Below are 12,061 nucleotides of genomic sequence, written 5' to 3' on the forward strand. Positions count from 1 at the left end.
AAAAAAAATGTCGTGTGTATAGTTTTGACCACCACAAGTTTGTGTTTACGGGTACCGTAAATTTTCTGGTAAGATTTACGGTACTCGTAAACACAAACTTGTGGTGCTCAAAACTACACACACGACATTTTTTTTGAATTTTTTTTTACAAATGTGTTTATAATACACGCATCTACGTTTATGAAAAAAAATTTGGTCCACCTCGCCCCGTACGGTGTAGTTCTCACGATTCTTACAACTCGAGGTGGTTTTCATTTTAGCGGTCCCCTATATATTTGTATATATACATTTAGAGTTAAATGCTTGGTTGGTCCCTGTGGTTTTCAAAAATTGCAGACTTGATCCTAGTGGTTTACTAATTACACGCGTGGTCCTAAAACTTGTAAAAAATGAACTCGGTTGGTCCCCAGCCCTAACATCAGTTAAATTTCTCAGTTAAGTCCATGTTAAATGACCAAAATACCCTTGCTTATTAACAAAACCCACTGCATCATCTTCATCACCATCATCATCTTCATCACCATCATTACCTGGCCGACTGAGTTGACTGGGTCGCCAGACTGAACCATCATATCACAATCCTCATAGCCATACTCACGATTACAATTCAGAGCAAATTAAACCTAAACTAATCTAAAAACATATGAACATGATAAATTTATTAAAGAAACAGAGGATCCAACCTTAAAAACTGAGCAAGATAAAAACCTCAAAGCTTCCATCTTTATGCAAATACCCATCTCAAATCGTATTTATTCTTCACAAAGAACATAACTTTAAGAACAATTGACTGACCCCAATATCAAAAAACAAAATTTAAGAAAATTGAAGAAGAACCCATCTTAGATTGTGCTCTGTTACATATCACACAAGAAGCACAACTTGGGGAACAAGCGATCTTAGAACTTACAAACCTATAAACGGCCCATCTCACCGGAGACAACGGTTAATCCGATTGCTTCATCCATCCACAAACCCTAACACATTCTCTCTCTATATCTATCTCATCTGCCATGGCTATGGACATCGACTTCGTTGAGTACCGATTGCGCTGCCAGCTTCGAGGTCATGAAGATGACGTTCGTGGTATATGTGTTTGTGAGAATGATGGAATAGCAACTTCATCAAGAGACCGAACCATCAGGTTCTGGTCTTTGGATAAAACTAACACTGCTTACACTTCCTCAAAGATACTACTTGGGCATACTAGCTTTGTTGGACCACTGGCTTGGATTCCCCCGAATGAACAGTTTCTAGAAGATGATGATGGTGATGAAGATGATGTAGTGGGTTTTGTTAATAAGCAAGGGTATGTTGGTCATTTAACATGGACTTAGCTGAGAAATTTAACTGATGTTAGCGCTGGGGACCAACCGAGGTCATTTTTGACAAGTTTTGGGACCACGCGTGTAATTAGTAAACCACTAGGACCAAGTCTGTAACTTTTGAAAACCACAGGGACCAACCAAGCATTTAACTCTATACATTTATATAATTTGATATTTTTGGGGTGTTACACGAACACCCGAAAAATATATATATACATAACCCGTATAGCCATATGAACACCCGAACAATATATATACGAATCCGTATAATCACCCGAACAATATATATACAAACCGATATGGTGTTCGGGTTCGTATGGTTATATGGGTTCATATATATATTGTTCGGGTGCTAGTATGGTTATACGGGTTCGTGTGTGTATATATATATATATATTTCGGATGTTCGTATGGTTATACGAGTTCATATATATATTGTCTAAGGGTTCGCATGTTTATACGGGTTCGTATCTATATTTTTCGGGTGTTCGTATGGTTATACGGATTTGAATTTAGAAGGAAAATATTTTTTGGTAAAACAAGGGGTATAATGAGAATACATTTAAAACACAGAAAAAAGGGAAAAATAGTCTTTGTACCGGTCAACTGACAGAAGGATATAAAGTGTAGAAATCTGAAATGACATGGATGTAGATGTCTAAAGGTTTCTTTAAGTCGCCAAACAGTGGTTTTGGGGTTTTACCAATGGGTTGTAAACTGACGTGGACTCTTAAAAAAATAAATGAGTCAAACTCGATATCTATATAAATAACAAACCGAGTTCGGGTTTAGATAAACTCGTCCTCAACTTATTTGCACCCCTAGTTACGATATCAAGTGACGCTGTCACAAACATGGTATCCTTAACCTCGATAACCTGTCCAACAATCTCAATAAACACCAACTTAACCAGACTAATTATTATAAATAAAATTTTTGAAGATGAGCCGAAAGGCCAATTCATGTTGTTTCCGAATTCCGAATCTTACTATATAATAAAAGAAACCATTTGATGGACACTTGTCATCATACTAAGCTATGTTTTATGAATAATTATTATTTTAGTTTAATCTTTTCTAATTAATTATAGATAACCATCATACTAAATATTATTTAGTTTAATATGTTATGGATAATTATTATTTAGTTTAATTTCTTCTAATTAATTATAGATAACTCATATTATTAATTTAAGATCTTTATAAATAACCAAATTATTTATCACCAAAACCAAACTTTGTATTAGTATATTATTTATTTTTATTTTCATTATTAAAAAAATATTATATCGATTTTATTACATAATTTTTAACAAATTGTATGTAACTTTCAATATTACTTTATATATAAAATTAGATTTATTACGGATTTTTAAATACAATTTATATTTTGTCACTCAAATGGCTGCTTATTTGTTTCTTGAACAACATGTTTGATCACTGTATCTTCTTTTCAATAATCATCTCCTCAATCACCATATATGTCGCGTACCGTCCATTAGTACTTTTAAATATAATTTTCTTTATTTGGTATATAAAATCATATTTATTCAAGCCATGTAATACACGAGAGATTTTAAAGATATAACTTTTTTATTATTTGGTAAACAATATTACATTTATTCAACCCGTGTAATACATGTGGTTTTAAAGATATAACTTTTTTTTTATTATTTGGTATATAAAATTACATTTATTCAACCCGTACAATATGGTTCTTATAGATATAACTTTTTATTACTTAATATTTAAAAATGATATTTATTCAACCCGTGCAGTAAATGAGGTTTTTAAAGATATATTGTTTTATTATTTAATATATAAAATTTTATTTATGCAACCCGTGTAATATACGGGGTTATAACCTAGTTGAGAATATAGGAGACGAAATTGGGAGTTAATACGGTGAACAAGTTGCGTCAGCAAGGTTTTGTATTATGGGTTTCAAATACTATATAAATAGATATAACTTCAAGTGAAAATAACAAGTGGTCCTATGGTCTAGTGGTTAGGACATTGGACTCTGAATCCAGTAACCCGAGTTCAAATCTCGGTAGGACCTGATTTTTTTTTTATTTTTATTTTGTCAGTAATTTTTAACTTTTCTTTTCAACTTTTCGCTTTAGGTTTGTCAGTTGTTAACTTTTCTAATATAAGGTTTGAGTATATTTAAATTTTTAACTTTTCTTTTCAACTTTTCGCTTTAGGTTTGTCAGTTGTTAACTTTGCTAATATAAGGTTTGAGTATATTTAAATGACTAGGTTAGAACCTCGTATATTATACGGGTTGCATAAATGTAATTTTATATAATAAATAATAAAAAAATATATATATTTAAAAAAACTCATATATTGCACGTATTTAAAAAAATATAATATAATGTCATATGTTAACACATACAGTCGTCAAATTTCTCTTTTGAAAATGAACTTTGATATACTATTTACTTATTATAACATATTACTTTGTTTTTTTATTTTGCATAAATGTAATTTTAAATAATAAATAATAAAAAATATCTTTAATAAACTTGTATACTGAACAATGAACGTGTTAAATAAAAATATAATGTCGTATCGTCAAGATTTATCTTTTAAAAATGAACTTGGATGTACTATTTATTTATTATAACATTTTACTTTGTTTTTTATTATTAGGTTAAAAACACATGTATTACATGGGGTTGAATCCCGTTTTTATGATACGTTCAAATTATGAGATACAATTATTTTAGTTAGTTTATGCACATTCATGCTTAGTTGTTTATTTCATTCATAAAACACTCGTCTGAATGCAATGTGCGATAAATGATGAGTTTAAACCAATTATAACAGTATGCCTAACATTACAAAAATGAAACTAAGCTGTCTAAATTTGACATTTGAAAGAATTGTGCGACTATAATGGTGAGTCCAAACCATTATAGTGATGCGTCTAAAACACTTACAATTTGATAGAACCATATGCCCCGACCTAGAATAATTATTTAATTCTAGTGAAACAAAACAATAATACAATTATTAATTAAGTATATATCAAACGGGAACATTTGATTCTTAATTTACCATAATTTCAATCATTGAATCCCAAAGTATATATATCTATCTACTCATAATAAAAAAACAAATGTTTATCCTCATCTAATTTTTTATTTAAAATTATTTATAGAAAAACAAATATTTATTCTTATCTAACTTTTTGGTTAAAATTATTATTATTATTTAATATAATCATAATAAAAACAAATATTTATCCTTATCCAAATTTATTGTTTAAAATTATTTATAGAAAAACAAATATTTATTCTTATCTAATTTTTGTTTAAAATTATTTTTATTATTTAACATGAGAGATAAATAAGAAAATAAGTTAAGAATGTACCAGAAAGTGACACGTATCCAAAAAGATTTTTATTTATTGGTTTAGGAAGATTATGAGTTGTAAATGAAACCGGAGTGCTTTCATTCTAAAGATACATTTTAATTTTATTGTTTTTACTTTTTGTAGATGAACATAAAACTTTATGTAATTGTATAAATTTAGCATCTGAGATTCTGAGGGGTGTTATGATCTGAATATTATGTTTTTTTTAACTTCCTAACTCGTTATAAATTGAAGCCGAGTAGTTACAAGGGTTGTTATGATCCGAATTTAATGCCTTTTTTTTATTTAAAGCAAAAAGTTAGTAACAGTTTTTAAACTTGTAGAAATCTAAATGTATCTCATAAACAAGAACCTACACTTGTTCTTATATTTAGATTGGATTGATTGTCCATATATGTATTTAACCTAGACTTGTTACTTTAGTATAAGGTATTAACCCTATAATTTAAAAATAGAGTTAAGTGTCATTTTTGTCTTTGTGGTTTGTTCATTTTTGCCATTTCAGGCATTGAAACGTGCCACTTCAGTCCAAAAATTAAAACTCAGTTAAGTCAGTCAGGTTAAATGAAGGGTATTATTGTCAATGCATATACCTTTTATTTTCACCTTATTTTATGAATTGACAATAATACCCTTCATTTAACATGTCTGACTTAACTGGGTTTTAATTTTTAAACTAAAATGGCACCAGGGCCGGCTTAAACCCAATCCAAATAAACCCATTGCTTTGGGCCACCAAAGTTTTGAGGCCTCAAATTTTATAGGGTGTCATTTAATAAAAATATATATAGGTTAAATGTGTATATTAAAATTGCTTTAATCAACGGAGGAGATAACATAATTCTAGTCTGGTGGTTAAATTGTTTGATTTTCCCAGGGTTCGAATCCCAACAGCCACAACTTTCTTTCATATTTTTTGAATTCTTAGTCATTACCCTTTAGCGTTTAAGTCCGTCCTAACTTCTTAAAAACTATTTTCTCTATATTTTCGTTAGCGTTTAAGTCGGTTCTAACTTCCTAAAAACCATTTTCTCTAAATTTTGGGTTCAAATCCCAGCCACTGAAGTCTGTAACTAAGAAGCATTCATTTTTTTTCGTCATCAATTCAAAATTTAATTAATTATATTTTAGTTAAAAGCTTTCTTTTTTTCATCTATTTAGTTTCACTAACAAATTCTTGTGTATTTAGCTACTGTATTATTTTTACAAATATTAAAATGTAAATTAAAAGTATTAGAGAATGTTTATGTACGGTTAAATCTATGATCCTCATAAGTTAAAACATATTTAGGTTAATTGACTTTAATAAAGTAAATTAAAAGTCTCTAAATACCTTTAAGCTTATAAATTCACTAGATATTTTATAAGTTTCATATATAAGTTTATTCTTAGTAATTTCGATGTCAAATAAAAACGGAAAGTTCGAATCAAAAAAGAAAATAAAAACAAAAAGGGCCTTGAATTTTTGTATTGCTTTGGGCCTCCAAAATGGTTAAGCCGGCCCTAAGTGGCACGTTTCTAGTATGTGAGGGAGCAAAACTGGTGCATTTTTGAAAATTTACTCTTTAAAAATATGGTTAAACTTAGATTTGTTCATTTAATTCTGAGTTAATTTAATACAAACAACCTTTTAGCATAACTACCAACCTAAACCAGACAATTTGCATCCCAAGTTTAGACATGATTGCCACATATCTAACATTTATTATAGAAAAAAGAAGTTTGTTGCAACAAACAATTACCAGATCATGTATTGTATTTAAGGAAACAAGAAGATAATTCTTTTTCCTAAGAAACACAATATTTGACCTTTAATCATTATATAAACACAAAGGTTATAATAGTAATAGTACTTAATAAACTAAACATGCCGTTCAAAAAATAAAAATAAAAATAAAAAAATTAAGTTCTGGGTTGCTCCTCTGAAAATCTTGGAAGTTGAACCAGTGAGTTGACTCGAGTGACCCCTTCCAACCCGGACCAGTTCTGATCTTCACTCACCCCCAAGCTGGTTTCTCCTTTGGTCTCCAAAACTATGTCGTTTTGCTCTCTTATAAGACCACCACTGTGCTCTTCAGATGATCTCACTGTAGCATTTCTCTGCAGATATGGCTCGGGATTCTGGCCGTCGTCCGATTCGCCTGCATTACTCTGGAGCGTCGAAGAGAACCCATGTTCTTCGTTGTCTGATTCTGAATCCATTTTACCATCCAGAAACAAGCAAACGACTGCGCAATCGTCCATTTTGGATGTCGGGTATTTGGATTTCCATTCACGGGCAGCTGAGTCGACTAGTAATCTTGCTGCTGATGCCCGAGTTGGAGCTGATGACACGATTTCGATCACTTGTTCGTTGCTTAAAACATCCCAAATCTACAATACATGTATCGGTTTGGTCGTTAAAACACAAAAAATTAATGATTTTGAAAGGAAATTATTGGTCTAGACTTCAAGGGGTTAAGGCTTGACTAAAACACAAAGAAAAAAATAAATATTTTTGTAAGAAATTTTTGGATTAAGTGAATCCAAACAAGTTTCTTCATATTCTTTCGTAATCATGAGAACCCGTTAGGAAAAACTCACGGTCAAACCCCATGTCATTGTTACCTAACTTGTTTGATTTAGAACGTTTTATGCAATAAAAATACCCTTGGGGGACTTGGCATGTTTGACCCTTTTCAATGTTAGCTAACTTTTTAATGACACCCGTTTTACCCATCAGAGATGAAAGTAAATGTTTCAAAAGTGTCGCCTCTAATAACGCTATAGCATGAAACTCTTACTACTTTCAAGGTGAAAATGGTAGTAACCAATTAGATAATAATAATAATAGCAAGAGTAAATTACAAAAATCGTCCTTTATGTATGTCACTTGTTGCAAACTGTCTCCTTTATCTTCAATAATTATAGAAAACGTACTCGATGTTTGCAAACCCTTGCAAGTTATGTCTTTTAGCCCTAACTCAGTTAAATTTTGTGGTTAAATCTGACCAAATGGACCCCACATGAGGGTATTTTTGTGGATAAATCTGACAAAATGAACCCCACATGAGAGTAAAATGACCAAAATACCCTCACGTGGGGTCCATTTGGTCAGATTTAACCATAAAATTTAACTGAGTTAGGGCTAAAGGACATAGCTTGCAAGGGTTTGCAAACATCGAGTACGTTTTCTGTAATTATTGAAGATAAAGGAGACAGTTTGCAATAAGTAACATACATAAAGGATGATTTTTGTAATTTATAATAATAGTAACAACAAAAAAAGAAAAGAAACATGCATGCATACCCCATCAGAAGCAAGAACGATAAATTGATCTCTTTCGGTGAGAATCCGGTGAGAGACTTCAGGAATCGAGATCACTCCATACTCCTTCAAACAAAAATCTCCAAAAGCCCGTGCCATTGCTAGGCCCGGGGCATCATCAAACGGTAGCCAGACCCTATGTACCTCGGGTTCATCTTGTAATGCAAAGACTCGACCTCTGCATTTTTTAATCCTTTCAGCTTCTCCTATTACACAAAAACAAATTAGCACAATCCAGAAGACAAGAAGTAATGGCGAAAATTACGAGGGGGGGGGGGTGGGTAGTTGGTTTCTCATACTTGGTAGATCCGGCTTTAAGTCAATGGTCAACTGAACTGCTACGAGTGAATCATTTATGTCTTTAGATGCCATGATGGCACGCGAATCTCCAATGCTCCCCACGAAAAGATTTGATCCCTTAAATTAAGTTTTTCATCAGATATTCAATAAATAATAAACCAATTTTAGCTTGGAAGAAAAACCTTAAAAATGATGTTTAAATTACCTATTTACTAATTTCCCATTATTATCAAGAATCCAAGATTCATTTATTTTTCATTATTAAATGATCTTTCAGATACTCAACAAATAATCAACATACAAAGCCATCAAGCATTTATTTATTATTATTTTTTTTTAACCTTGGGAAACCTGTTATCGAAAAACTCAGAGGACTCCACCAATACCCTGCTAACCGATGAGATCAGGTGGACATCAAGCTTCTAGCTTAAAAGGGAAGGCAAATAATTGTTTAAGGATTATTTTTACAGGTAGAGGATCCTGTAAAAAGTGCTCAAAGTGTGAGAAGTGTAAGAAGTGTATTATAACACTATATATAATACTATATAACACCATTTAAACACCGTATAACAATATGTAACACCATATAATACCATATAACACTATGTAACACTATATATCATTATATAACAAATATAACACTATACATCTATCATAGACATGCTATCAGACAACCTATAGTGTTATATTTGTTATACAATGATATATAGTGTTACATAGTGTTATATGGTATTATATGGTGTTACATATTATTATACGGTGTTTATATGGTGTTATATAGTATTATATATAGTGTTATAATACACTTCTTACACTTCTCACACTTTGAGCACTTTTTACACTATCCTTACCCTATTTTTACATATCTAGTAATTAATCAAACATTTTTAGCCACCAAGATTTAGTTTGGAAGATAAAAGAACAATTTCAATTTTCAAAATACCTAATTTACCCTCATCAAGATTCATTTATTTGCATTCATTTAAAGGGAATTTAACCATACCTGTTTAACAATGGTCACTGCGGTGCTACCACTACAAAAGCAATCCAAATTGGGATGCGATTTTAGCTCTTTATCCATGGCTTTATATGATTTAAGAAAAGCTTCTCTCCATAACAACTCCGGTTTTTCTTCTTCACCATCACCCCCATCTAATCCAGAATCCACATTGCCACAAATACAAGTAGCAGACCGGTTTTTCTTCGATTCATAGGAATCAAGATAAGAAAACAACTTCACCGGTAACGTGTCACGAACTTTACGCGCAACAAGATGTCCGTGGGGCCCATGCCCATCAAATACTCCACAAAATGTCACATCATCAGCCATAAAATCCTACAACGATCCCGAATCAAACGAGCATTTAATAAGTATTAAATAATAAGAATCCGTAGTCAAATAAAAAAAACTTACTTCCCATACGATCATTGCATCTTGGTTGATTCCCTTACGACCCTGTTGAGTATATATACAAGAACTTCGGCTTTTCCCATTTGCAAATATCCTATTGGGTGCCGACGACGAGTGCTGAAACGCGGTAACTTGATCAGAAAATGTTTTTCTGGTTCTCTTCCCGCCAAAACTCCGACTATTTGTGGAGACACAACCCCCCATTTTAACTACCTCAAAAACGGGTCAATCGTGAAGCAAAATGATGTTGTGAATCCAGATAAAGATTCAGCAAACGTGTTCGAAGTCAACAGCTTTGGAAAAGACAGTCAACCCGGCTAAAAGAATCAAGAAAACAGCAACTCAGTCAATTGTTTACTCCATATCAAAGATAAAAATGACTTCTTTATAAGAAACTAGACATGTAGCATGTGAACAATATTTAAATAATGCATAGATCATGTGTCCATAGGAAAGAATCTTTGAATATAATATAACTGCCATTTTTTATGTCTGTTAATCTTGGTGTCCGAAGACGACAAGAAAAGGCAAGAAAATAAGGCAAGATACAATCAAGAATCCTGTGAGATAGTCAATATGACCAAAACATAGGTAAGCAAAGTTGTATTCTTGGTACCTTTTTTTAATTAAAAATAAGGAGGACAAAAGTACCCAACCCCGAAACCTGACAGGTAATGGGCGTCCCAACGGGTATTTTTTAACACGTAAGATCATAAACAGGTATACCCGCAAACTCGATGGTTATTGTGTGGCAGGTATGGGTCCGCGATTACCAAAACCCGTACCATACCTGCCACACAATAACCATCGTGTTTGCGGGCGTACCTATTTATGATCGTATGTGTTAAAAAATTGCGATTACCATTGAGTCATTGGTATCCCTAATTTAAATGAATAAAAAAATCATAACTCCGCCAACAATTCGGATTAGTCCAAACACATTGAGACAGCTAAAAGAACATGAACTAGTATGAACATGTAATATTGGTCAAACTTGAAAGATATAGCTAATGTAAAGTCAAATTTCGTTAAATTCCACTATTTTATTCCATACCCATCTTTTTTTTTTCTTGGTTTTTTTAGATTCTGTTGGTGGTTCACACACTGATTGAGTAATTGTCAAGTAAAATAGTTTGAACTGCTAATTGCTCTTAGAAAAATTGAGATAAAGCCACAAACTTTAAGAAAGAAAAGCAAAAAACAAAGTCATATACACACCCAAAATGACTTTTTAGCTTTTAAAAAATAAGAGAAAAAGCAATGCCTCAAATTAAAAAAAAAAAAAAAATCAAATCACCAAGATCATGTAATATCCTAGAACAAAAATGCCAAAAGTCATAAGCAAAATCAAGATTATTAAACAGAAAACAATAATAAACCCAAACATTAAACAGATCCTCAGCCAAACACACAACACTTTGCAATCAAACTTTCTCATTTAGGTCACTTCTAAGTTCTAATCAGTTCTAAATCCTAACTCACAGAAACAAGCTCAAACTCAAAAAATAACAAAAACCCACAAAAACTAAACACTAATCCAACAAAACCCTGATCAGAAATCATCAAAACAAACCAAATTTAGTGAAACAATAACCTTCAAACCTTGTGTTAGTAAAAGTGCAAAACCCCTTTTCACAAACAAGAGAATGAACATGAAATTACAACAAAATACCCAAAAACAGTCCAAAAAGATAAAATTTAGGGAGAAAGGAGGTACCTTTATGGAAGATTACGATCTGGGGTGTGAGTACTGTGATCAAGATAATGAGACGTAGAATAGGGGAAATGGTTAAGGGACGGTTGCATTAATTGCAAACGCGAGATGATAAAGGGGATGAGATGGGATGGGTCGAAAGTGGATGTTAATGTCTAGTCAAGATTTTAAGTTAAACCATGCTCTCTCATGAGTGATTGATTCTTGATGATTTCGAGGCCACCATTTAATGTCTTGGTTAATTGTTTAATGGAATGTTTTGTTTATGGTGAGGTCCATTAGTTGATGCTTGATTGGGATGAGTCATGCAAGCCCATTCTAGTTATTTAATTGTTTCCATAATGTATACTACTAGGTTATAACCCCGTGTATTACACGGGTTGAATAAATATATTTTTATATATCAAATAATATAAAAATATATATATCTTTAAAAATCTTGTTTATTACACGAGTTGAATAAATACAATTTTATTTATCAAATAATAAAACAATATATATTTAAAAATCTCGTTAATTATATGAGTTGAATAAATGTAATTTTATATATTAAATAATAAAAAAATGTTGTATTTTTAGAAACCCTGTGTATTGTACAGGTTAAGAAAATTTAATTT

General features: G+C 31.6%; 1 protein-coding gene and 1 non-coding gene across 2 annotated transcripts; one reads left to right on the forward strand and one right to left on the reverse strand.

Annotated features, from left to right (window-relative positions):
* The first annotated feature begins 3,317 nt into the window (after positions 1-3,317).
* On the forward strand, positions 3,318-3,389 carry TRNAQ-CUG. The gene has a single exon. It is a non-coding gene; the product is annotated as a tRNA-Gln (tRNA).
* Positions 3,390-6,433: 3,044 nt separating this feature from the next.
* LOC110926442 (probable protein phosphatase 2C 52) lies at positions 6,434-11,759 on the reverse strand. The gene is made up of 6 exons (XM_022170208.2): positions 11,448-11,759; positions 9,734-10,047; positions 9,323-9,655; positions 8,319-8,436; positions 8,002-8,225; positions 6,434-7,085 (listed from the first exon to the last, which is right to left on the reverse strand). The coding sequence occupies exons 2-6, from the start codon at positions 9,932-9,934 to the stop codon at positions 6,615-6,617; spliced, it is 1,347 nt and encodes a 448-aa protein (XP_022025900.1). The 5' UTR covers positions 9,935-10,047; positions 11,448-11,759; the 3' UTR covers positions 6,434-6,614.
* Between the last annotated feature and the right edge of the window lie 302 nt (positions 11,760-12,061).

Source organism: Helianthus annuus, chromosome 17 (assembly GCF_002127325.2).
Source record: "Helianthus annuus cultivar XRQ/B chromosome 17, HanXRQr2.0-SUNRISE, whole genome shotgun sequence".
Lineage (NCBI taxonomy): Eukaryota > Viridiplantae > Streptophyta > Magnoliopsida > Asterales > Asteraceae > Helianthus > Helianthus annuus.